Raw genomic sequence first — 27,738 nt, 5'->3', positions numbered from 1 at the left:
TATGTGGAGTAAGTTGTTTTTTTGTGCTAACTGTAAGAATTGACTATAAGTGGATAAGATGGTCTTTTGGGATTATTTTCTCTAGTTTGGTTATCAGAAGATTTGCTCTGTTGAACAGCAGCCGTGTCATTTGTCTCAGGATTGGCCGAGACAAAGAGACGAGTGGGAGGAAGAGCTGGGGTTCTGTTGACATCAGCACAGGCATCGGTATATCTCCTCCGGTTCGTTCAGGTGGAGCGGAGGAACAGCAGAGCCTTGCCTCCGATGACAGTCTGGAGCCCGTGTCCAACATGCTGCTCATACCACGGGGCCCTCCGGCCCAGTATGAAGTCAGCAGCTCTCTGGGATACACCAGCACCAGAGGTAACCACCTGCCCAGGTTGTGATACGTTTGCTTTGGCGGCCCTAGATCTCATCTCTCATGTTGTCTTTCAGACTTGTTGGAGAAGATGATGGACTCTCAGCGGGACTCCAGCGCTCCTGGTCGTTTCACAGTGGGCAGCGCTGAGTCCACTCTGCATATCCGTCCTGGAGGTTACACCCCTCAGCGAGCACTTATAAACCCCTTCACACCCTCCAGGATGCCTATGAAGCTCACCTCCAACCGCCGGCGCTGGATGCACACCTTCCCCATCGGTGAGAAGAAACCAGAGTGCTCAGATGAAGCTCATTGACATTAAGGGTCCTAAATGTTAAGATAAGCTGCAAAATGAAGATACTGCCATTGATCTAACTGGTAAAGTGGGTGGCTCTGTTCTCCAGGCCCTTCTGGAGAGGCTATCCAAATCCATCACCAGACCAGACAGAACATGGCAGAACTACAAGGCAGCCAGCAGAAAGATCCTACTCATACCTCTGCTGAGCTACTGGAGCTGGCTTATCACGAGGCCACAGGAAGGTTAAACGTCCAAATATTTCCTCTGCAGACAGTTTCTGCTCCTGGCGGCGGGAAATAAAGAGATGTTGACTTGTATTTTTCTTTATTTAAGGCGAACAACCTCCAAGCAAGCAGGTGATAACAGCCTTTATCCCTGCGGAGGGCCGGAGGAGTTCACTGGAAGTCCAGGGAGCAACAACAGCAATGGTATTACATTCAAAGATGTTTTCTGCTTTTTATTACCCCATTTACACTACCGTTTAAAAAGCGTGCCGAGACCGGTCCGAGCTCGGGAACTGAGATAACTTATCGTGTGTAAATGGAAAGCAAACTGAACTGAACCGAGCTAGACACAACCAGACTGAGCTAACTGCAGACCAGTTCCAGAGGTGGGCTCGACTCGCTTTTTCCCTGGCTCGGTTCTCTGATAACAAGAGCGCATGAGCAGAACGCATCATCTCCGTCTGGCTGCACATCGCAATTCACACTCCATTCCAGTAGTTGGCGGTAATGCCCCTCCAGAAACAGAAGAACAACTTCTTCTTCAACTATAAACAACGATCGAAATCTTCTTCACGCAACATTTTAAATAATGGCATTTTAAATGATAACACCGAAGTACAGCAATAATAATCAAGCATAACTTTCTGAATGTGACGGGCGCCGCCATTTTGATTTGCTTGATTCCCTCCTTCTTCGTCTTCTTCTTCTTGTGTTTTATGGCGGCTGGCAAACAACTTTTGGTGCATTACCGCCACCAACTGCTTGATTTCCTCCTTCAATACTGGCAGTAATACCGCAGATCGTCACTAGGAGGCGAGGAGTCGAGGAACCGAGATAGCGTGATGTGTAAACGGTCGTGAGAACCGAGCTCGGCCTGGTTAACTGATCCGAGCTCGGACCGGTCTCGGCATGGATCGGTTTTTCAAGGGTAGTGTATTGGAGCCTATGTTGCCAATAGGAATGTACAGAAATAAGTTTCAAGTTTGAAATGAATCAATGAAAGCTGTAATATCGTTATGCATTTTTTTTATTTTTTTTTTAAACAACAGCAAATAACAGAAGTAGAAAAGTTGCATCAAAAAATACTGCACAAAATCAGTGCAATGAGTGCAATGCAATACCTCGGCTCCAGACGTCCCTCCCCCTCCACAGACGCTCCGCTGCTCCTCTCCCAAATTGTAGCTGACCGCAGACAGCGCCGCAGACAGGAGGCCGGCTTGTTTTGTTTTTATGACCGAAATTGCGGAAAACAACTCGTGAAGTTTGACCCGCTAGAAGAGCGAGGTGCACGAGAACGCTGGGACCCTTTTTCCACCTGGATCTGCGCTCTTTTTGGCCCTCATGTCCCTCCGTCGTCGGACTAAACTCGCCCCCACTTCCTCGCCGCCTCGGCCGTATCTAGACCCACAGCGTGTAGCACAGATCACGCTTCAATATTGAGCATAAATCAAAAATGTCTGCATCAAGCTCACTGTGACACACTGCTGTAAGAGTATAACCAGGAAGCGAAGTAGGAGGGCAAAATAGGTTTAGCGCCACCGCAGCACGGGAGGGAGAATTACGCCCAGGAGCAAAATGGATAAAAATAGACCGGAGGAAAAAAAAACATGAATCGATTCTGTTGCGGTCGTGTCGATGCATCGGATCGTCGGCTGTTGGATCGATGCATCGATACAAAACCATTATTATTTACACCCCTATGCAGTACCTTTAACTCTAAAGGAAACACTTCACATCCCTCCCTCCTCCAGGTTGAAAATGTGACCCAAACAGCATTTCGAAATATTAAAATAAGACTTAGAAAGAAGAAACTACTCTTTCATTGACATTTAAACAGTCCAAGAATACACAGAAATGTACTTAAAGGCTAAAAGTATTTTGAATAATAGCTGCATACGTCACTACTAACTGGACACCAGCATATTGTTGTGTTCAGGGTTTTTGCCCATTTGCACATTTCAGCGTAACAGGACGTTACTTTTAACATTTTGACCTGTTTATTGGAACCGATGTGATACACTGGAAAAATGATCTAGAAATAAGTAAAAAAATATCTTAAATTAAGTGTATTTACCCTTGATCTGAGTTGGTAAATGAGAGTTTGCCAATGGAATGAGTATGTTTATTCTTAAAATAAGATAATTAGATAATATGCGCTTGAAATAAGACCATGCAATTGTTTTCTTATTTTAAGTGCAAGTTGTTTTGTTCCATTGGCAAACTGTCTCTTTTACCTCCTTAATCCAAGAACAAATGCACAAATTTTAAGAAAAAATTACTTATCTAGATTAATTTTTTCCAATGTACAATCTGTCTGTTCACAGATGTCGCGTATCTAGGTTCAGTGTTTCTTAGCTTGTTATATTTTATATAAAATATTGTTTTAAAGACATATCTAGTTCCCGCAGGTCCTGAATGCAACACTCAGTGGAAGGTCTAAACTGCAAAAGTCGTATTTTTTTGTCTTATGTCAAACTGCAGGAGCTCTGAGCAACAGTAGCCCCGCGTTTCAAGACTTCTCCAGCAGCGGTGCAGATCCAAGTGAGTCCATCCCATCATTACTGGACTGAAATGATTTCCTTTATAAAAGTTGCTCAGATTTTTAGCAGCGGAATGAAATTGTCAATCAAACTGATGATGACAATAAACCTTCATAGGTGTGTTTAACCTGTGAGGGCTTATTCAGCTTGGGCAGGCAGTGGGCGCCTGTTGACGGGGGTGTCCCAGGTAGAAATGGGTCATGTGTTTTGGGATCTTCTTCCTTTCCTCCTTCTGTCACTTTCTTTCTATATTTAAGCCTTTTTATTTCCTCGAGCCTCTCCCAGTTATTTGTTGATTTTTGTAAATCTGCTGCCAATCTGTTTGTACTCTGAATTTTTCCGTGTTTAATGAACCTGTTTCCCTGCATGGCTGCATGTTCGGCGCATATCTTTCTCTAAAGTTAATTTTCTGTCATACTGTAAAAAAATTATGTATATTTTGGCAAATTTGCCAATTAGGGCATTTCTTACCTTCTGTATGTGAACACGTGCATGATGTGATTTGTCTGCTTAAATCCACTCAGCACCCTGGTTGAGCTTAGAGCACTCTTTCAGTTTCTTGTGAGTGACGTGGATCACAGAACGAGTGGGGCAACAATCTGCATGTCTGATCACTGGTCTACAGCTGCGCTCCCTGCAGGAATCACCAGCAAGGGGCGGGAGATGGCGTCAGGAAAAGTAACACTTCTGTTTTTCTTCCCCCCTCTCTTCCTTTCTTTCTGTTTGCCTCATTATCTGTTTTTTCTTTCCCACCTTCACGTCTTCTGTTCCCCCTTTCTGTTCACTCCTGGTCTCCACTTCCACACATGTGCCTCATCTCTCCGGGTACATGTCATGCTCTCTTTGCGGTGGGGATTTTTATGTCTGTGTGTGAAGCCCTGCTGCTGTCTGCACCCCCGACAGTGCCCAGCTTCTGCTGCACGGTGGGAGTGGACTGGAAGTCCCTGACCACACCGGCCTGTCTCCCTCTCACCACCGACTACTTCCCTGACCGCCAGACGCTGCAGAACGACTACACCGAAGGCTGCTACGACCTTCTGCCGCACAGTGACCTAGAAAGGTAGATGGCGTGCTGCTTTAGTGAGCTTTAAAGTTGCTGTGGTTGTTTCAGGAAGCTTCAGTACGGAGTGAAGTTTGTTCCATTATTGTAGCAAGCAAAACACACATTTTTAATCTGGAAATTTAAAAAAAAATTAACAATTTTGTAGGCTGAAAAAAATTGCAATTGAGACATTAAATAATGAAAAAATATTTTAATAAAAAAGGTGTTGAGAATAACTTTTCTCTGATTTCTCAGTTTTGTTTTGTTTTTTTCATTTTTCTTTTTCAAATAAATTTTTCAGATTTTATTTTTTTCCACATTTTTTTTTACTGGTTTTATTTTAAAATAGTATTATTTCAAATTTTTTAACAGATCATATATATATATATATATATTCTTTATTTGTATATATTTAGTAGCAACATTCCTCGCCTCCTACGAACCTAAACCTCTCAAGGAGGGAATTACGTAAACAAAAATGGCAGCGTCCCGAACATTTAAGTAACTGTGCCTGGATAGCGTCTTCCGCCTAAATTTCAATGAGAACCTCGGTCTCAGGATCATCCCAGGTCGTACCACGCTCTTTTGATGCCATTTATTGTTAACAGACCGAGAAGAAGTTTGTGTTGTGAACAGGTGAAGAGATCTGTGAATTGCAAAGCAGGAAACGCCGGAAAACCTGCAAAATGAATCAGCTGACTGTAAAAAGGAGATGATGCGGTCTGCTCATGTGCTCTTTGTTATCAGAGAAATGAGCCATAACTGAATCGCGCCGAGCCTTACTGATGAACTAGTACTAGATTTAGCGAAGTTCGTTTGTGTCTGACACAGTTCAGTTCAGTTCAGTTACTCTTAACAGTTAATTCAGTGACCGTGAATGGACCGTTCTCTGCATGGTTTCAATAGGGTTGTGAAAATGGGCCTAACGAGTGCATGAGCAGACCGCGTCATATCCTATTTAAAGTCAGCTGACTCATTTCGCAGGTTTTTCCGGCGTGTCCGGCTTTGCTTTACTCAGTCTATTAAAGGGGAACGCCGTTTTTTTTACATGGGGCCCTTGATTTTACGTTATTACATCATGTTCTACTCACCCATATGAGTTTTGTGTCATTCTGAAGATATTCCGTTAGGTTATATCCAAGTAACGTCTTCCTATGGGCAACGACTTGAAGGCACAAACTAAACTGTTCATAATTTATTCTTTATGGTACGCCAGCATTTAGAACATGGAGGCCAATCACTGTCCCCCTGACATCCGCCGTTATATTTTTTATATTTATATATTTTAAAAAAGAAGCGGCGCGTTTATGACGTCATCTGCGCATACGGACTAGAGTCATAACAGGCAGCCCGGGCCACAGTCGGCTACGCTCTACCCCTCATATTCGTTCGGCTAAGTAATCTGAATCGTTCAATTCCATTTGGAGAGCGAGATCATCTGTGGTAGCAACACTTAGGGAAAGAACGGTTTATGAAAACCGCCCGAACCGTTCGGTTCGACTGTCTCGGTTCGGTTTGCATGTGTTGCGTTCGGTTCATGCGCTGCTCCTTTTTCTCATAGGCGAAGCGTTTACACTCCAGAGCAGAAGGTGGGGGTACTGCGACCAAAGCCAACCACCAGTAGTAAACAAGAAGAAGAAGCGAAGCAGCGTAGCCGGGTGTAGCAGAAAAAGATCAGTTGTTGTGGAGAATTGTGTGGGTATGGCGAGTGGGAAAGAACAGGAGTTGGAAGACGCGCCAGCAGCACTTTATAGGTCTGCTGTATGGGAGCGCTTTGCATTTAGAGTGACCTACGATGACGGCGGAAAGAAAGTGGTGGATAAAAGTGCAACAGTGTGCAAGCATTGTGCAACACGTTTTGTTTATGCTAACAGCAACATGACCAACATGTCAGGCTAACCCCGAAATCCCTCATACTCCGTCAGCGCTCCGCCCCACTGCGCTCCAGACCGGCTGAACAAAGCAAAGCCTACAGCCTCCACTGTGGCTCCCGTCCGCTCCCCTCTGAGTTCCTTGGAGATCGTAGAGGGCATGCGCCGGATGATTAAATTCAAAGCAGCAAAACATGTGGAAATGATCCATGGTTTCTGCGGATCATTAAAAATAATTACAATTCATTAATATTTTTGGATTTTTTCATTAATTTCATAAATTTTTATCGGATTTCGGTGTAACAATCAACATATACCGAACTGAAACGAACACCGTGACCACGAAACCGTGAACCGAACCGAACCGTGGATTTTGTGAACCGTTCCACCCCTAGCAGCACTAGACATCTTCCAGGCATGTGAGGAAAACTAGCAGCAGTTCAGCGGACAGGATGAATGAATGGAAGCCGGTGCGCGCAGATGACGTCATACATACGCCGCTTTGTTTTTAAAACATATAAATAAAAAAAATATATCCGTGGATGTCTGGGAGACAGTGATTCGCCTACGTTATGAATGCTGGCGTACCATAAAGAATAAATGATGAACAGTTCAGTTTGTGCCTTCAAGTCGTTGCCCATAGGAAGACGTTACTTGGATATAACCTAACGGAATATCTTCAGAACGGCTCCAAATGACACAAGACTCATATGGGTGAGTAGAACATGATGGAATAACATAAAATCAAGGGCCAATGTAAAAAATAAAATAAAATATGTTTCCCTTTAACAATAAATGGCATCAAAAGTGCGTGGTGCGACCTGGGATGATACCGAGACAGAAGGATGCCTTCTTCGCCTGACATTCTGCAAACCACGAAATATCGCTCATATAAACAAACATAACTTCCTCAATGTTATGGGCACCGCCATTTTTGTTTGTGGACTGCCGATAGGAGCCGAGGAACCGCGCTAACGTGTTGTGTAAATGCTCGTAAGAACCAATCTCTGCACGGTTTAGTGATCCAAGCTCGGTCCGAACTCGGCATGGAACGATTTCAGAGGGCTAGTGGAAATGGGGCATTAGCTTCACAGCTGCCACTTCAACTGCTGGGTCTTACTTTCAGTGTCCATGATGCGTGTTTCTGCTTCGTCCAGACTACAATTTATGTTTTTAATTTCCTCATTGAGCTCTCAGAAACCGTCTCAATTTTCTGACTTGATTCTCTCAGTTCTTGGAGACTAATTTCTAGAGAAACGGGCTCATTAGCTGCGTCGTTAGCCGTTAGTGAATCTTCTGAATCTGAGAGGCTAGCTGTGGGATCTTCGTTTGTTTCTTGTAAAATCAGATGTTGTGACAGCAGGATTTAGAATTTCTGTTTTTAATGCTTTTATTTCTTGCAATCATTTCAAAAGAGGAAGGTTTCTGGGCTTTGTCGGGGAGCCACTTGGTTAAGCTGTCCCCATCTTGCTTTCTCACCCGGAACTCCTCCAGCAGTTTATCTAAACTTTCTCATTTGCAATTTAGGTTGTTGTTAGGTTTATTCAATGATGATTATAAAATTAATGTGTGTTCATATGAAACATTGTAGAAATGAGATGCTTTACTCTGTCTCATGATTCAGTCAAGAGACCACACTGCCTTGCGATTTAGTTGTGGAGCATCCTGTCTTATGACCTGATCAACTGTTCTGTCAGAACAATACTCTGTTTGTAACCATGTGTCATGTTCTGTTAATAAAACACTCTGCAGAGGAGGTCCGGTCGGAGACAGTGTGTTTGATTCTGGGGTTCAACTGTCTCTCCTCCTGCAGGAGCTGTAGGGAAATCCATTACTGTGTATTTCAGTTCTTCTTTTACAAAACCTACATTATTGAACCCAACAGTTGTGCCTTTATTTTTCCAGCTCAATCTGCAGGTCGCTTCATTAATTATTATTTTTGAGATAAATATTACTTCAAGGAAAAAGTTTGATGTGTAGCCTTTAGATATATCCCCCCAAAAAAAGTTTAAATCTGTGATTCTGTTTTAAAATACTCTAACAGGTCGCTTCTGAAGCTGCAGGATTTTATTAAGAAGGGGGAAAATATGTATTTTAACTATTCCACCTTACAACCCCTCAAAAAACCCAGTTGTTTTGCTTGTCTTGTTCTGTGAGTTCAATCCTTCCTCGAATGTCTTTTCCTTTTTCTTTTCCTCCTTTCCTTTCTTCTTTAGACGAGAAGATGACTCTCCAGTGATGACGGCGTCTCAGGTGTTTGAAGAGTTTATCTGTCAGAGGTTAATGCAAGGATATCAGATCATCGTCCAAACAAAGAACAGAAAACCTCCACCTGTAGTGGCCACGCCCCTTGGCAGTAGTCCTATGTATACCAGAGGTAAATCGACTTGATTAAATGAAGTAAAATTACGAGCCAATAAACAGAATTAGCCTTCAGCTATATGGAATAAACGGCAGAAATTGAAAACTTCAGAAAATATTTCCTTAAAGAAAAGAAATACGGCTTGGAAGCAGATAATTTAAAAACGTGAAGAAAGAAAAAGCTCAATGCAGATATTACTATTTTCTTTCATCAGGTCTGGTGTCTTTGCGTCGAGCAGAAGAGGAGGAGACGGTCTACTGGCTCAGCATGGGCCGCACCTTCCATAAAGTCTGCCTCAGAGACAAGATCATCACTGTGACCCGCTACCTGCCAAAGTAAGCGCTTCTGACAGCATCCGACTCAAACACAATCCTGAAACCTTTAAACTGGGTTCCCAACGGTCTTTGAACTCCTAAAGCCGGCAGGGTTCCCGCAGGTCCTTAAAAAGTCTCAAAAGGCATTGAATTCTTCAAAATAAAACTAAGGCCTTAATTGGTATTAAAATGTCTTAAATCAGTCTTTCGTAGGTCTTAATTTTTAAAACATCATAAACAGGATAATTTTTATTACGATTTATTTTTGTAATCTAAATAAAACATTATAATTGACAATTTTTTTCTATTATCTTTTTGCTGCTGTAAACACCAGAATTTCCCCATTGTGGCACAATAAAGGGATTTTCTATTCTATTCTATTCTATTCTATTCTATTCTAAAGGTCTGGGAACCTGTTTAAAAGATGTGTTTTTGTTGGAAAAACTCCAAAGTTTCAAACTGAAAGGTCTGACCGGCGTCTTTGTGTCTGTAGGTATCCGTATGAATCTGCTCAGATCCAGTACAGCTACAGTCTGTGTCCTCCTCACTCAGACGCTCAGTTTGTCTCTTGCTGGGTGGAGTTTGGACATGAGCGACTGGAGGAATACAAGTGGAACTACCTGGACCAGTATATCTGTTCTGCCGGCTCTGAGGACTTCAGGTAATCGCGGACTTATGCCAGTTCAGACATGAACTGCTGTTGATGAGCGGTACTCTGAGAACATTACCAAAGATAACTATCAGAATATATGATGAAACATGCAAAAAGCTGCTCAGCCATTCCAAAAAAGTAAAAAAAAAAAACAATCCACTGGATTTTGTTTCCAAGTTTGAAGATGTTTCACTTCCCATCCAGGAAGCTTTTTCAATTCAAAAGGTCAGAAATGGAGTGGACCAAAAACAAAGCCTTGTATTGGCTTAGAAAACAAGCAAATTGATCTGGATGAACGAGTCCGCCCCTTACGAATTGGGGTCATTTGGTTTCTTTGTTAGCCTGTAATAGGGATGGAACGGTTTATGAAAACTGTCCGAACCGTTTCGTTCGACTGTCTCGGTTCGGTTCGCGTGTGTTGCGTTCGGTTCATGCGCTGCTCCATTTTCTCATAGGTGAAGCGTGTACACTCCAGAGCAGAAGGTGGCGGTACTGCGACCAAAGCCAACCACCAGTAGTAAACAAGAAGAAGAAGCGAAGCAGCGTAGCCGGGTGTAGCAGAAAAAAATCAGTTGTGGAGAATTGTGTGGGTATGGCGAGTGGGAAAGAACAGGAGTTGGAAGACGCGCCAGCAGCACTTTATAGGTCTGCTGTATGGGACCACTTTGCATTTAGAGTGACCTACGATGACGGCGGGAAGAAAGTGGTGGATAAAAACAGTGTGCAAGCATTGTGCAACACGTTTTGTTTATGCTAACAGCAATAGGACCAACATGTCATGCTAACAGTCAACATATACCGAACCGAACCGAAAACCGTGACCACGAAACCATGAACCGAACCGTGGATTTTGTGAACCGTTCCACCCCTAGCATGTAATACATGATACCTTTCTATGTCACTGAAAGGGGGTCGTTAAAGGGAATTGTTGGCCTGGCTAAACAGGCAAGGTTTTAGTGTTCCCTTGTAAGGGGGGTGGGGGTATCTAAGCCAAAACAAAGCTTTGTTTTTGGTCCACTCTATTAAGCCACAATAACTTAATGCTATTTCTAACATTTTGAATTGAAAAAGCTTACTAGATGGGCAGCAAAACGTCTCCAAACTTGGAACCAAACTCCAGTGGATTGATTTTTCTTTTTTTTTTTTTTTATTACTATGACCTGGATGACTGAGAATCACCCAGCATAACCATCAGAATATATGATGAAACCTGAAAAAAGCTGCTCAGAAATTATGAGACAGAATTTATTTATTTACAAATTGTTACATACATTTTTGTTATGCGGAGAAAGTCACATTTATTGTTTCCTATCAAACTTTTTGGCTGAGTGACAAATTGGCCAGGGTATGAATATACAGGGATTCAATTTAACTGTCCTTCTATTTCAGGGGCCTGATCTTGAAAAGGTTTGCAAAATTTAAAACAGATGCAATCATTTTAGCACGAACAAAGCTGATCTACAAACCAGGTGGAAATCGATTTGCACGTGTAAAATAGGCAAAACATCTGTAAACCTTGATTGTTTGTGTGCCTCCATGAATGCTCAGATCGTATTTTCATAATCATACCATGTAAAACACAGGGTGGATATGAAAATATAACCCCTGATTAAACATTTATCAATCTAAGCTGGTTTTTCATGATAAGAAAACATAGTTTGCACTAGCAATGGGTTAATGAGGCTTCTTGAAGCGTTCCGACACATTGCCAAACTGTATGGATTCTGCGTTGATACTGTCTCACAAAATACTGACACCTGCTGGTCATTTAGGCAAGGTAAATTTATTTTTAAAAGACAATGCAAAGTGCTTTACATGATTAAAATATAGGAAAATATAACAGAATCAAAGCAAGTAGGAAAAAAAATAAATAGATAAATAAAAAATGCAGAAACAAAAAAAGAATATTAAAAACAGTTGGACTAAAGAAAATATGTTTTAGTTGAACTGTTTAACTAGAACGGTGGAAGGCAATCCTAAACAAATGTGTTTTTAGTCTTGATTTAAAGGAACTCAGGCTTTCCGCACTTTTACAGTTTTATGGAAGTTTGTTTTAGACAAGAGGAGCATAGGAACTAAATGCTGCTTCTCCATGTTTAGTTCTGGTTCTAGGTCTGCAGAGCAGGCTGGAGCCAGAAGACCTGAGTGGTCTGGAGGGTTGATACACTGATAGCAAGTCTGTGATGTATTTAGGTGCTAAGCCATTCAGAGATTTATAGACTAACAGAAGTATTTTAAAGTCTATTCTCTGAGATACAGGGAGCCAGTGTAAGGACTTTAGAACTGGGGTGATATGCTCTACTTTCTTAGTCTTAGTGAGGACATGGGCAGCAGCGTTCTGGATCAGCTGCAGCTGTCTGATCCACTTTTTAGGCAGACCTGTGAAAACACTGCTGCAGGAATCAATTTGATTATAAATAAACGCATGGATTAGTTTTTGCTACAGGCAGCTTATTTGACAGACTGAACTGAATTGATTTGATGACCTAGTACAATGAGATATTTTAAGTTATTGTAAGTTATATTATAACATTCCAAATCTATGTTTAAATTGAAAATATCCTTGATATATTAAGATTTAGAGAATAATTAATGTTAATATAAATCATAACAGGAAAATTAAGGGCAAAATGTGAATGAGGATGTTTGTGGACTATGATTTTAAATCATAATTTCAAAAACAAAAAGAACCGTAAAAACAGTAAATAAACTAAGAGTCAGTTTGAAATGGGCTTTAATTCAGATAAGATGAGTGATAACTGAGAGCAAAAGGATGACACAACGAGAATATTAAAATAAAAACGCAACGGCTGAAACGTTCCTATTCCTTTAATCCTCCAAAATTCATGATAATTATAATGGTAAACCGCAAAAGATGAGACATTTTTTTAGCAGATGCATCATGTTGACACTTGACAGATATGTTTTTTAAAGACATTTGAGTGAATCGGTCAGTTAGAAACAACTCCTGTATCGTTCACATGAGTTTCTAGAAACGCTCAACGTATGCACCGACGCATCGCTGTTGCTGGACCCATCACTAGTTTGTGAAGTCTTAGACTCTAAGAATCCAACATTTATTCTTTTCTTTAACCAGGTTTCTTATAAGAAAATAAATCTCAAGAAAATCTGTGTATTTTCAGTGTATTTTTCTCCTACATAAAACATATTTAGATACTATGCACTTAAAGTAAGATAAAGGAATTGTTTATTTTTTATTTTAAACCCTAATCTTACTTACCTGCTCAGATCAATGAAAAACTATGATTGATTCAATAAAATTGGACGTAGACTTTAATTTTTGCAGCATAGAAACAATAAAAGTTTCTTTTCTGGCCAACAGCCTGATCGACTCTCTGAAGTTCTGGAGGACGCGCTTCCTTCTGCTTCCCGCTGGAGGGGCTCGGCGGGTGGCGGATGGTGAGGGGCACTGGGACGTGTACGGGGAGGGAGCGGGTGCTGGGATGGGCGGATGTGGGGACTGGGTCCTGCTGGACGGCTTCATTCGCTTTCTGGAGGGCCTCAACCGCATACGACGGCGGCATCGCTCTGACAGGATCATCAGGGTGAGGCTGAACGCCCCTTTCTTTCAGCTCCTTTCCTCTTAAGCTGTTTGCTGACACTCGGCCTCCAGATGCTGCAGCCCTGCTACTCAAAACGTTTGGATAGTTCTCTGTTGTCGGTTCCTTTAAATGCTGCAGCTTGTCTCTCTGTTATAGCAGAAAGGAACGCCAATGAAAGGACTACAGGTCACCAGTCCTGTTCTACCTTACGCAGCTGAGCCTGTAGCGCCTCCACAAGGAAAGAGGGGCACATCAGCTTTGACTGCTTTGCTGGAGATGGAGCAGAACCAGAAGTGAGTGTTCCTTAAATACTGAAGCCTCGGCTGCTGCTCAATCTGAAACCACAGAGATTTTCCGTTTCTGTTTCCCTTCAGGACACTAGAGGAGCTGCAGCAGCAGACCAAACCCTCCTCCGCTGCGGCCGATACGTCTGCTGTTGCCGCCGCTGTAGACAGCCCCCGTAAGGTGAGCTATCCTCCCTCAGCGTTTCCTTTTCAGGCTTCTGAGCTTCTACTGAATTTTCTGATTTTGTCCTAATCGACATCGAGTCCTCGGACCAAACAGCTGCTCTTTGCTCGCGTTTCGGTGATGGGCTTATTGCTCTTGTTGCTCCTGTGCATCTCTCCTCCTGTTGCCGGGCTTCTGGAGTTTGATTCTGGGTTCTGCTCTTCCTGTATGCTGACAGGACGCTGCCTTTATTTTGGATTTTATTCGTAGCCCTCGCTCCTCCTACATCTATCATTCTCAGGTCAGTACCTGGATCTCTGGGCGTTGGTGAAGCTCTTTGCTTGATGTGTGTTTTGTGTTGCAGCTCTTCTCACTAACTCTATTATTGCTTCAATGTCTTGCTATGCTGTGCTATCCTGTTAGAGTTGCATTGCTGCCTTTAAGGGGGAAAAACACCAGACCAATTACAGCGTGTGGTTGCTCAGTTTGTTGAATGGAGGGACAGAAGGGAAAAATGTGGGACTGTCCCACATAACTCATCTGATCTCCGTAGTAAGTTGTAAAATTACCAGGAATATGTCCCATGTTTTCATCACCTAAAACTCTTTCTTGACCGTCTTATTAAAAATACTCAGTTTCTTCCAACTATAATGACTATGCGGTTCATCTACACCTTATGGACAAAGGATATTCTTTTGAGGACCAGAATGGTCGCATTTTGGAAAGAGAAAATAGGTGGTTTGAGAGGGGTGTGAAGAAAGCCATCTATGTTAAGAAGAAAAAGCAACCTTAAGTCGCAGGGAAGTCATATTTAAATGTTTAATAATTCTGTAAATGTACTTGTTATCATACTTTATTGTCCCAAAAGTTAGAAGATTTCTATATATAAGGAAAAAAAAAATCCTGTCTTAAAATCAGTTTTTATTTTCATTATCTTCTGCAGGCCAGTTTGTTATATGTCAGCCTGAACACCTAAATTCGGCCAATCACATATCAACAGTCATCTGTCAATCAAATTTTTTCGGTCATAGCATCTTGATTCGTATGTTGCAGCTAATATACGCTAGCCTGGGTGCCATTCCGAACTTAGTCCCGCCCACAACGTTTGAGGTCGGGAAGTTCGGTCTGGCATTGCTCAGTAGTAGCGCGAGTATGCTCGCCCACTCTCTGGCGGTCCAATCAAATTGTCAGGGCGGGCTTTATACGATGATGGACAGATGATCAACAGTAACGTAATCAACCACGTCACCAAAGCACGCTTGGGCGACAACAACAATGGCTGCCGCTGGAGAGTTGAGGTGTGTAGATTCTGCTATTAGGTCTGTTCTAGAAGATATCGACAGCAAATTAATTTTAAAAGAGGAACAGAGAAACGCGATCAAGGCTCATCTTCTTATTCTAGGCGTGCAACTGCACGCTTTGATTTTTGTTGACAACAACTATGCCTCGCTTAACATACGTCACGCACTCCGTTGCTCTTATTGGTTGTAGGTCTATCCAATTGAGTGCAGAGGCATTTTTTTTCCTGGTTCGTTCGAAACACGCCCCATAATCACAGCTCTATGGAGCAGCATCAGGCTCATATTCTGACTAGAATTGAGTAGGACTACGTCAGGGTAAATATACGCAACGGTTGAACGACTGCGATCCACGACCTCCGACACTAAACTCTCCTCCTCTTGCATGTTTCCTCTGTCCATAGCGTTCCTTGACAGTGTCGTTTCTAAGTCACCAATTTAGTACTACTTGGTTCCAATGGAATTTCCCATTGGGAACCTGCTAGCACTAAGTTGCTAACTGGTTAGCGAGATGCTTCCGACTAACCCCCCTGATAAACGACCAATCACATTCACTTTATTCATTCCTACAAACAGGGTTTCCATGAGTCATTAAAAATCATTAAAAGTCATTAAATTGTTATTTTTTTTTATTAAGGTCTTAATTGGCATTAAAATTAGTTAAATTTGTTTATTGTGGCATTTAAAATGTTTTCTTAAAAAAAAAAAATGTTTTTACAAAAAAAATATCGTCAGACATATATCACGATATATTTGCATGGAACTGCTTCCGGTTGATCGCAAAGACGTACGTTCGCAAAAGAAGCTTGAGTTGCTTAAAAAGCTATAGAATGGGGAAGAAAGCCAATTTCAACAAAAGTGGTTGGAAAACGAGGAATCCGGGGCATGGCTGCAGCCATGTCGACGGGTACCTGTTGGTGGCATTAAAATTATTTCTAAGAGCATTAAAATAGCATTAAAAAGCATTAAATTAGAGTTACTTATTCCTGTATAAACCCTGTGTAAAGCCGGGCACCACTCGGAAGACTTCGGAAATGCAACGGCTGGAACAGCCGTTTCCCTACGACTTTAAACAGAGGGGTAGGCTCAGATTTCAGCTCTCAAAAACCTGCAATGCAGCAGTTGAGTCGATCCTTTCTCGCTATCATCACAACCCCCACACCTTTACAGGGGATAAGAAGACCTAGCCTATTCAGCCAGGCCAACAATTCCCTCTAATGACCACCTTTCAGAGACATAGACAGGTATGGGTCATTGCAGACTAACAAAGAAGCCAAACGACCCCCATTCCAAAGGGGTGGACGTGTTTCAATTTAGCCTCGTGAGACCGTCCTGATCTCGCGAGCTTTCAAGGTTTCACTCGCAGATCAGTCTGGAGACTCTCCGTTAAAAAAAATTTGGAGCCGTTCACCAAACGAACGTCCAATCAGCGTTGACTTTGAGGCGGGTTGAGGTGTGACGCAACGAGAAGCGCGACAGTTCAGTCTAAAGAACATGGCGGCTTCAGCCGATGAAACTAGCGTTAGCGTGGCTATCGAGCAAGTTTTATCGGAATTACAGGGTATTTCTTCACTGAAAGAAGAGCAAAACACTGCTCTGGAGGCTTTTCTCAGAGGAAAAGATGTTTTTGCTCTTCTCCCGACTGGTTTCAGCAAGAGTTTTATCTATCAATTGGCTCCTCTTCGTCGTCGCTCTGTCAGTACGTCATATGCTTTGTTGATCTGATTGGTTTATTTGGCCCGTCTATCACCAACATAGGCCAATCAGCTAACCAGTATTTTCGCCCCTTCCCAAAATTACTACAACGGAAGGTTTCCAGATGGATATTCGGAGCAAATCCATCTGGCGGAGTCAGGTTAGTTTCAATTTGCATGCTTTCCAAACAAAAACAAGGCTTTGTTGGTCCACTCTATAAAGCCTCCAATTCAACGCTATTTCTGACATTTTGAATTAAAAAAGCTTCCTGGATGGGAAGAGAAACATCTTCAAACTTGGGAACAAAGTCCAGTGGATTTTTTCTTTTTTTTTTTACTTTTTTGGAATCTCAGCTATAAAGAACTTTCGACTAGCATACCAGTTTTTATCTCAACGGTAGCTTGATCCCACATAGAGTCACTGACTGCTCTTTCTTTTGACAAAATAACAAAATTAAACCAGTGTCACCTGAACACCAACATGCCAGCTTCAACTTTAGTGACCAATAGTTTTCTCATCAGCAAATAAAAAAATGTCAGTTTCATTTATAGAGTCCAAGATTGAAGACGTTTCACTTCCCATCCAGGAAGCTTTTTCAATAAAAAAAAAAAAAGACACATAATGATGTAACCAAATAAAATGAACTATTGGTTTAAGTAAATGGTAGATGGCCTGTACTTATATGGCGCTTTTTCAAGTCAGGAGACTTGACCAAAGCGCTTTACACTACATTCAGTCATTCACCTGTTCACTCACTGATGGTGGCAAGCTACATTGTAGCCACAGCTGCCCTGGGGTTCACCAACAGAAGCAAGGCTGCCGTACACTGGTGCCACCGGGCCCTCTGACCACCATCAGTAGACGATGCAGGTGAAGTGTCTTGCCCGAGTTGAGTCGGAATTGAGGCTTGAACCGTCAACCCTTCGATTTCAGGGCAAACTCCTACATCCAACGCCACTGTGGTAAAACAAATGTAGTAATTTAGTGAAACAACAGCTCACTGACAGAGCAAGACTCCTACGGCAAGCCTGGAGCACTAACATTGAGATTCGGCATTTTCTCCTAAATGATTTGATTAAGAACAAATTTATTTGTACGTTTTTTGCATGAGGCCCATTGATTTCCTGTTTCTTCTTTACCACACAGGAGTTTATACATGTCTGAAATTAGAACCTCGACCTAAATTAGGTAGCGTAGCGACTAAAGATGTGTAAATATTTTAACTATTTGAAAATGAAATGCTGCTTTGCTGAGCTTACATGCTGTAACCCATCTGCTGTATTTTCTCCCTTATTATTTTTATTTATTTATTTATTTTTTGAAACTAGGCTGGTTTAATTCAAAACTAGCTTCATTCTTATAATAGCTGTATAAAAGCCGATTGGCCAAGAAAGTATAACATTGGGAAAAAAAAAAAATTTAAAAGCTAAAACCTGAATGCTGAAAAAATATAATTATTTATTGTAATATAAATGGACAAAGTTAAAATTTCAAAAATAGAATCTGAGATAACAGAAAAGTTACTCTTACTTATTTAAATATGTGTTTCAAACTTTCATTTCTGGATATCGTTTTTGTTTATTTTTTATTTCCATTCACGAAACATGTTCCTCAGTTTCAGCAATAATGGATCAAAAGTTACTCCATATTCTATCTAAACACTGACTAATGAATCTGCATTTACTGCTTTTTATGACTTCAACTCTTAAAGTGCCGAAACTCTTTATATGAATGAATCCTTGCTGCTGTTACCGTAGATGCATGTATGTAGGAATTTAACCCTTTTTCACCTGTATGTTGTCTGCATGATGCAGTTGATGCAGTTGCTAGGATACACGCCTTTCTGTCAGAAATTAGTAATAGTAATCTTATTTTCTTATGATTTCAGCTTAAACATCCACTGTTTTCTTATCATTAAGTCCATGTTTATTAGTGAGAGTGTTTTTAATTGGTGCAGCTTCCTGTGGAAACCACTGAGCCGGCAGAGAAGGGCGTACAGCCGGGACAGACAGCAGGAGCACCACTGCCTGCGGGGGAAACGGCAAACTCTGATGCCAGGTCACCGCTAAGTCATTACTCTTAAAGGGGAATGCCGTTTTTTTTTTTTTTTTTTACATTTGGCCCTTTGATTTTACGTTATTTCATCATGTTCTACTCACCCATATAAGTCTTGTGTCAGTTGGAGCTGTTCTGAAGATATTCCGTTAGGTTATATACAAGTAACGTCTTCCTATGGGCAACGACTTGAAGGCACAAACTAAACTGTTCATAATTTATTCTTTATGGTACGCCAGCATTCATAACATGTAGGCGAATCACTTTCCCCCTGACATCCACGGTTATATCTTTTATATTATATGTATGACGTCACCCGCGCATGCAGACTGGAGTCGTAACAGGAAGCCTGGGCCACAGGCAGCTACGCTCTACTCCTTCTGTTCATCCGTCTAGCTAATCTGAATCGTTCAACTCCATTTCTAGAGCGAGATCATCTGTGGTAGTAGCACTAGACATCTTCCAGGAATGTGAGTAAAACTAGCAGCAGTTCAGTGGACAGGAGGGATGAATGGAAGCCGGCGCACGGATGACGTCATACACGCGCCGCTTCGTTTTTAAAAGATTTGAATATCAAAAATATAACAGCTGATGTCTGGGGGACAGTGATTGGCCTCCATGTTCTGAATGCTGGCGTACCATAAAGATTAAATGATGAACAGTTTAGTTTGTGCCTTCAAGTCGTTGCCCATAGGAACGGAATATCTTAATAACGGCTCCAAATGACACAAGACTCATATGGGTGAGTAGAACATGATGTAATAACGTAAAATCAAGGGGCCAATGTAAAAAAAAAAAAAAAAACAGCATTTCCCTTTAACTTCTGCTGCAAACAGATGCAGCTTTCCAATAAGTAAATCATTCAGCTTAAGTCCTGCTAACAGGAGGCCTGCGTTTGTATCCCAGCTGGGGGGAGTAGAGCTTCCAGTGTGGGTCCTTGGGCAAGAGTGGCGGGCTAGTGGTTAGGGCATTGCACTTGGAATCCTGAGGTTCTGAAGTTAAGCCCTACTCCCAGAGACTGCCACTCTGGGTCCCTGAGCAAGACCCTTAAGCCCCACACTGCTCCCCAGGCGCGACACGATGGCAGCCTACTGCTCCCCAAGGCGATGGGATAAATGCAGAGAGTTAATTTCGTTGCTCTGTACTTGTAAAAAAAAGTTTTTAATATTATGGGACATAATGTCTGATAGTGAATTGGAAACTTGGATGATGTTAGAATTGCAGCCTGGGTCTAAAGCGGGCGCTACTCGTCCATCTCTCCACAGTGGGCAGTCTGCTGCCGGGGCTCTCTCTCTGTCCTCCTCATCAACGCTAATGGAGATCCTCGAGGCCATCAAGCATCCCACGTAAGAGACCAGGGTGTTGTTTTTATTTTATTTTTACATGGGTGAGGTGTCTCTTTTACACAGCTGCAGAAACCACCATCCCAGCATTATGGCAGAATTCTTTTCAGACTCTGCCTTGTTTTAATATCATGAACTATCTAGAACTGTGCTGCTAAAGGTGGCCCGCCCTCAGGTCTTAATAAAAATAATGAAAATAAGCAGAAACTTTTTGTGTCACCTTGTTAAATGGCAGAGCTCAGTCCGTCTTAGAAAGCAGTACTTTCCTTCAAGACTCACAATGATTGTTTTTTACTTTCGGTTACTTTAGATCGCCAATAAAATGTAAAAAAATTAGCAAATATAGGTAATAATATGCTGAGACTCCGAAAGAGATTTGATCCTTAAAGGAATAGTACACCCAAAACATGATTAGCCTTCATTTTCTACTCACCCCCATGCTGAACAACACTCTGGAGTACTTTTTTGATATCTCAAATGCATCTGGAGATCTGGGAGGCTTCTTACTGTCTGCTGACATTCAAATAATGGAGGTCTATGGCGCCCGAGACAGAAAGGTCCATAAAAGTCCACAAAAACGTGTCAATATTCCTCCATACTGCTCGTCCAATGTATTCCAAGTGTCCTGAGTGGGTAGCGTCCATAATTTACTCGAAACAAAGTCCTTTTGAATGTTTTTAGAGCATAAACAGTAGCGTATAGGATTTCCTACAAGCGCGCACCTGCGAGTTCACGAGTCTACGGAAACCGCTGCAGACCAAACCAGATGAAAGTGCGCAATGGTTTCTCTCTCTCTGTGTGCATGTTCATACTTTCACTGTGTTAGTCATTCGTTGCGTTCGCCTGTCTGCTAAGCTCAAAACAACCGCGCCTGGCTTGACGGAGAAACCAGGAGAACAGCTGAGCATATTTACGACAGTGCACTTTTACTTTCGCCCTCTGGGGGGAGCCTCGCTGGAAAATCAACACCGGTTGCATAGTATACCTTTAAGGGCTGCTAAATGCACCAATGACTCAGCAAATGCCGATACAACAAGCAACATTAATATCGGCCTAAAACCTGAGTGAAGTTGGCCCCCCCACCTTCTTCAAATCAGACAAAATTAGTGTCAAACTTTTGTGCTGGTTTGTGCAGCAAAAATTTTCGTTTGTGCCGCTATCATTTTAAAGATATAAAGAAATGTTTCTAGAGGTCATCAAAGGTCAACCAGCCCCCCCAACTTCTTCAAATCAGATGATATGGGTGTCAATTAACTCAGCTCCGTTTGTGCTGCTTTGGCTTTGAAGATATTAATGAAAATGTAAGGTCAAAAGGTCAACCAGCCCCCCCACCTTTTTCAAATTAGACAAAATTGGTATCAAACGTTTGTGCAGCAAAAACAGATGTTAACTGACCTTTGATGACCTCTACAAAATATCATTAATACCATTAAAATGGTAGCAGTGCAAATGAAAAATTTTGCCATAAAAAAATGTTAAAATTAATTTTAAATATAAAATATTTAAAATTAATATATTAAAAATGTAAAAATGCGTATTTTAAAATATATACATTTTTTTGTACTGCTATCATTTTAATGATATTAATAATTGTTTTTAGAAGCCATCAAAGGTCAGTGAACATTTGTTCATTCTGAAACTCTGAATTTCATATAAATTATAAGTTGCAAACCTATGATTATAAAATTTTAAACTGTAAAAAAATGAGAGCGACATAAATGAAAATTTTTGCTGCAGAAACGGAGCCGAGTTAATCGACACCCATTTTGGCTCATTTGAAGAAGGTGGGTGGGGGTGGGGTTCAGTGACGACTGGTGAAAAATATTTTTGGTGGGGCTGATATAGCCTAGTGTATGTCTCCAACTAATCTGGAATAAGAATTCAAATAAACAATTGGACAATAAATACAATTTAACAGTAATGATTTAATTTACTATATAATAACAGTAACAGTGATGATTTGGGTCACTGTGACGGGGTTCTTTGGCCTCCAAGAATCCAGGCTCAGTCGGGTTACCGGTGTTGGTGATTTATTGTGCTCAAAAACTCAAAACAGGGTGCAAAAGAAACTAAACATGTGCAAGATACTCTGGGCCTCAGCCTCCCTCCAGTTACCAGCAATGTAACAAAGAAACAGAAAACAAAATGGCTGCTCTTCTTCCCAGAGCCCTCATTAAATAGTTTAAGCCCCTCCCCTCAGGCTCTCTTATTTCTGATTTCTTCTCATAAATCAGTTTTGTCCATATATTACCTCCACAAACAATTGATGTACAAAAACAAACATATAATTTTTATAACTTAATTCTTTTACACAGATTCATTGACTTATTCAATTACACCAAACTGGGTTTGAACCCAGCAAAGACGCAGCCAGACTGAAGATGACAAGTCCCCGTAGCATAAACACGTACACACCCACACCCACACACACACACACACACACACACACACACACACACACACACACACACACACACACACACACACACACACACACACACACACACACACACACACACGGCTAACCCCACTGAAATATTAAGTGTGCACCCTCAATACGCCAGCAGGTAACCAGGAACAGCTTGTGTGTTTTAAGTTAATGGAGCTACTGGGCTCAGCGCGAGCGTATTGGTCCTCACAAACACAGTATAACAGGAATGTCTGTGTGGCGCGCAAAGTTAGAGGTTATTTTAAGTGACGAGGTGGATTCGTCACAGTCACAATAACCATGACAGGAAATTTTCATATCCTACAACAGGGATGTTCTTCTGGCAAACGGGTAGATAAATAAGGATCTCACCGAATTTGGTGAAAGCTGCATCTCGTTCGTTACATTCGCCATCGTCACTCTGCACCTGCGCTTGGGTGCAGAAGCCTGTTAAAGGGCAGTATTTTCAGCGCCCCAAGACCATAAAATTCTGAGACGCTGATTGGCCATTAAATTATTAAATTCACCTAGCAATAGTACATGATTGGCAGATTCTATGCAAATGTGGGGCAGTCTGATCACAGCCCCAAGACAGAGACGGTAGGAGTCTGTCTGTGGAAATCCACAAATGAATGACAGTAGGTTGGGAAATGTAGTTTATATAATTTGTTTTGCTTATAGGTACACACTCTAGAGAGTAAAACTGACATTTATGAGTTAATTTCTAAAAATATATTTTACGTTTCTCTCTTCTTATCAGGGAGGGCGGTGCCCCAGCGCCCCCTATGGGCCGGCTGCCACGGGTGGGGTTGGGGGGGCTGGTTGACCTTTGATGACCTATAGAAACATTTCTTTATATCTTTACAGACGAGCACAAACGTTTGACACCAATTTGGGGCTGGTTGACCTTTTGACCTTTGAATTTTCATTAATATCTTCAAAGCCGAAGCAGCACAAATGGAGCTGAGTTAATTGACACCCATTTCGTCTGATTTGAAGAAGGTGGGGGGGCTGGTTGACCTTTGATGACCTCTAGAAACATCTCTTTATATCTTTAAAATGATAGCAGCTCAAACAACAATTTTTGCTGCACAAACCAGTCAAAAGTTTGACACTAATTCTGTCTGATTTGAAGAAGGTGGGGGGGCCGACTTGACTCAGGTCGGCCTCCAGCATTGGCCGGCCGATGAATCGGTCCATCTCTGTGTTTCTGTGGCTCTGGTCTCAGTGTTTGTTCTCTATTTCAGAACCGGTGTGCAGATTCTTCCTGAACAGAAAGGCCTCCCACTCAACTGCTTCATAAGCGCCGAAGTGGTTCACTGGCTGGTCAACAACGTGGAGGGCGTGGCCACTCAGGGGATGGCTGTGGATATAATGCAGGTAAAGGTTTTCCTTCACCGCTCACACTGAGCCTGGCTCTGCTGGAGGTTTCTTACTGCTTCAACATCGTTTCTCCTCTCCGCTATCAGGCCGACTTTCAGTCTTAAATTCATTCGGCCTTTGAGGTTTTTATGAGCGAATCCTGCTGTAAACGTAGAGATACGAGCCGAGTTAGTAGTTGTAGTGGTAGTAGTAGTAGTACTAGTAGTTTTTGGTAGTAGTTTATTTCTTCTGTCATTACAAACACTTAGACCACATGACACCCATTTTTGGAAGTTCTTCTCCATGATACGATATGAGAGCGTGTTCTTTAAAGAATAGAAGGTGCTAGAAGATGCCTGACCGAAAGGTTTTTAGGCCGAAGTTGAAACGTATAATGCCTAAGCCAGGGGTCTGCAACATGCAGCTCTTTTGCTCCATCCATCCATCCATCCATCCATCCATCCATCCATCCATCCATCCATCCATCCATCCATCCATCCATCCATCCATCCATCCATCCATCCATCCATCCATCCTCTTCCGCTTTATCCGGGGTCGGGTCGCGTGGGTAGCAGCTTCAGACCTCCTGCTTTACATTAACGCACAGTCTAAGTTTGGCTTGACCAGCCCGGTTATTCGGCTCTGAGTCCGACGTGGTTTTTGGACATATGGTGTGAGCAGTTAAATCTCAGAGCGTTTAGTGCAAAAACATCAGTGATGGGACTAACGGCGTTGAAAGTAACGGCGTTACTTACTGGGTGGGGAGGGTTACCAGGGAGAGAAACGCAAAAGTAGCGCAATAGTTACTTTTACTTTTACTAGTAACTAGTTACTTTTATTGTGGAGTAATTCAGTTAGTAACTCAGTTACTTTTTGGGAGAAGTAACTAGTAACTGTAACTAATTACTTTTTCAAAGTAACGTGCCCAACACTGAAAAACATGCATCATTAGCTGTGAACTTTTAAACCTGGCGGTTTTCACATAGTTAGAGCTGTAGCTGAGTACAAAGATTGAAAATATTGTTCAGTGTACGACCTGCTTTAATGAAAACTTCCTCATTAGTAGTATTTTCAGATGTCAAACCTTTATTGCTGGTGTTTCTATGTTCAGTCTGGTCCCTGTTTTGTTCCGTCCAGAAAATGCTGGATGAAGGTGTGGTGGCCCATGCTTCAGGAGACGCCATGCGTACCTTCGTCTACGGCTTCTACTTCTACCGGATCGTAGGAGAAAAAGATGGTAGATAAACTGCGCTATCCTGCACGGGGATATATTTCTTTGTTTCATGTAGAGCTTTTTTTACCTTTTGCAGGCCAGACCTCCCAGCTTCAGGCTCCAGCCGCTGGTGGCTGGTCGACTGCAGCCGTGGAGGATTTTGCTCTTTTCCAGAGGAAGTGGTTTGAGGTGGCCTTTGTGTTGGAGGAGCGACGGCCCTGCGACCTCCCGGCCTTCCTCCTTCCCTGGCTCCCCAGCCGGCCAGCCTCCTATGCAAGTAGGCACAGCTCCTTCAGCCGCAGCTTTGGGGGACGCAGCCAGGCCGCCGCACTGTTAGGTATACCCAGCCTGGTCCTCTCAGCCTGCACCGCAAAGGAAAACGTCTTCTCCTCATCCAGTCTATGTGGATCCCAGCAAAGCCTGCTTTGAGAAGCGTCTGGGTCCAGTATTACGGAGTCACAAAAAATCCTGATTATAAATCACCCTCTTTTACTGCCTCACCTATTTATTAATGGGTTTATCATCAGCAGAGTTAACCTGTTAGCGTTCCAGCTGCTACGTGCCAGTTCTCTGATCTGTTCAACAAAAAGCTCAATGTTTTCAGTTTGGGGCAAATTTCACTAAGAATTAAACATGATTGATGCAGGACTGAGGACTGATTACTTGTCCTTAGATATGATGGCATCTGACCCAAGATATGGAGTGCCTTTTGTTCCATTATTGTTCCAAGCAAAATAACATGTTTTGTATATAAAAAATATTTAAAAAAAATCCAATCCAGAAATTAAACTTTGAAAAACGTCTTGATGCAGACAAAAGGTTTTGGGAGTAATTTTGACAATTTCCATTTTTTTTTATATATCTATATATATTTGTTTTACTATTGAAATGTTTCAGTTTTCTTTTTATTCTGGATTACGATTTGCAAATTTTATTCTTTCATATTATATTTTACAGATCAAATTCTCTGCACTTCTGTGGTCTGCTGAACATTAGCAACACATTTTTATTGGTTTTATTGGAGAGGCTTGGATTAAGCTTAAAGTACAGAAAATTATATTTTTAAAACACAATTGGAAAGAATGCAAATGGTAAAACTTATCTGAAAAAAAAAATTATATTTAAAAATTTTGAAACAAAAAATGAAAAAGAAATCTAAGAAAACCACAAAGTTATCTTTTTTTTTTTAAATATTTTTATTTGGAAAGGCAAGTTACAATTGCTTTGTACATTAAAGCTTCCACCACAGTGGAAATATGGGAAAGAACAACGTAAGCCGATCCAGAGTTATTGTATAATAACCAAACATCTATAATTGAAAAGCGAGCGAGTTGGAACATGAGGTCTGATTCAAGTTTTCCTTATATTTGGGGAAACAAAGTTATCTTTTTTGATTAATAACTTTAATTTCTGGATTGATCTTTATGTTTATTCTTTGCTATTATCTAGAAAGTGTTCTTTGTTTCCCACAATAATGGAACAAAATTAACTCCATATAAAAACAGAGACGTTCACAATGCGTTCTTATGGTAGAGGTATCACGTGTTTAACAAAAAAAAACATTAACAGATAACTAGTTTTTGCTATGTTTGTGAGGACCTGAGACTGAAGGCTGACTCGAGCATAACCATCTAAAGCAACAGATTAATCTGCATATTTATCTTCTCTATGCAGCTTGATTTTGGTTTCAGCGCAGCAGAGATGACGTACAGGTGAATAAATTCTAAATAACAGCACGGACTGCTTTAAAGGAAAAGTCTGGTCAGTAAGGAACGATCAGTGGATCATTATTTATACCTAAAACTAATATGTTTGCAGTGATTTCATGAATTTAGCGTTAATCAGTAAAAAAATTTAATATTTTTCGTTGCGATCACTGAGTCTGGGAGCGGCCATTTTTGCCCAAATATAGTAACCCCTCTCTCCTGCCATCTTCCAGCAGTGACGTCACGGTGCGGTAAGCCTAGCGCCATTCTCCCCGCTTTACAAGCAAAATCAATGGGAACTACTAGACACATCTGCAATCAACAACAATTATTGAAGATTTCCAGAGGACTTCACCATTGAAATTCACCAGAGCTATAGTGAAACTGACAATTAAATGTTGTAATACACTGGATAAAAGTGAAAAAAAGAGTTATTCCACCTTTCTGATTCCTGATCCTCCACGGACGGGTTGGTCGTTGGCTCGCCAACTTGAAGAGGGAGGATTTGCCATCGAACTTCTGGCCAGAGAAAAAACCCGTAATATGTAGCCAACATTTGGAAGAAGAATGTTTTCAAGATGACTTGGATAATAGCGCGTTGTGACAAACACCAGATACAGCACTGGGACTTGATCAACAGCTGATACCGCACCGTGACGTCACAAACCAGTAGGTGGCAGTAGTGTTCTTTGACAAACATGGATGCCTCCAGTAAAGCGCATTCAAATGAAAATTACTCTTGATTAAAACACTTATAATTTATTGAAAAGTATGTAATAATTTCATATTTAAAGTACTTTCAGAAGTTTGTATTCTGAATATGACCGGACTTCTCCTTTAAATTATTCTTTTTACAAGTAAAATAAGTTTTTTTGGATCTCGTTTTGAGCTGTCACTGGTTTTAGCTCCAGCGAACATCTCTTTATTCCCAGGTTAACGTCCTGTTTAAATATTTTGTCCAAACTGA

General features: G+C 41.5%; 1 protein-coding gene across 5 annotated transcripts in view; it reads left to right on the top strand.

Annotated features, from left to right (window-relative positions):
• Positions 1 to 27,738, top strand: part of depdc5 (DEP domain containing 5, GATOR1 subcomplex subunit) — a 65,566-nt gene that overhangs the window by 25,395 nt on the left and 12,433 nt on the right. Inside the window, exons 20-37 of one of the 5 annotated variants that reach the window (XM_038283564.1) lie at positions 140 to 363; positions 436 to 636; positions 763 to 898; positions 990 to 1,084; positions 3,362 to 3,421; positions 4,324 to 4,480; positions 8,550 to 8,710; positions 8,910 to 9,030; positions 9,503 to 9,670; positions 13,005 to 13,227; positions 13,381 to 13,517; positions 13,599 to 13,689; positions 13,910 to 13,972; positions 18,622 to 18,722; positions 19,985 to 20,065; positions 23,738 to 23,870; positions 24,990 to 25,089; positions 25,163 to 25,402. In XM_038283564.1, the coding sequence (XP_038139492.1) occupies positions 140 to 363; positions 436 to 636; positions 763 to 898; positions 990 to 1,084; positions 3,362 to 3,421; positions 4,324 to 4,480; positions 8,550 to 8,710; positions 8,910 to 9,030; positions 9,503 to 9,670; positions 13,005 to 13,227; positions 13,381 to 13,517; positions 13,599 to 13,689; positions 13,910 to 13,972; positions 18,622 to 18,722; positions 19,985 to 20,065; positions 23,738 to 23,870; positions 24,990 to 25,089; positions 25,163 to 25,402 (2,492 nt within the window). Of the gene's footprint in view, positions 1 to 139; positions 364 to 435; positions 637 to 762; positions 899 to 989; positions 1,085 to 3,361; positions 3,422 to 4,296; positions 4,481 to 8,549; positions 8,711 to 8,909; positions 9,031 to 9,502; positions 9,671 to 13,004; positions 13,228 to 13,380; positions 13,518 to 13,598; positions 13,690 to 13,909; positions 13,973 to 18,621; positions 18,723 to 19,984; positions 20,066 to 23,737; positions 23,871 to 24,989; positions 25,090 to 25,162; positions 25,403 to 27,738 lie in introns of all 5 variants that reach the window. The other 4 variants (XM_038283563.1, XM_038283565.1, XM_038283562.1 and 1 more) reach the window with 4 other exon arrangements.

This window comes from Cyprinodon tularosa, unplaced genomic scaffold, assembly GCF_016077235.1.
Source record: "Cyprinodon tularosa strain WSP-4 unplaced genomic scaffold, ASM1607723v1 ctg195, whole genome shotgun sequence".
In the NCBI taxonomy this organism is placed as follows: Eukaryota; Metazoa; Chordata; class Actinopteri; order Cyprinodontiformes; family Cyprinodontidae; genus Cyprinodon; species Cyprinodon tularosa.
This window is presented reverse-complemented; position numbering and strand designations above follow the sequence as displayed.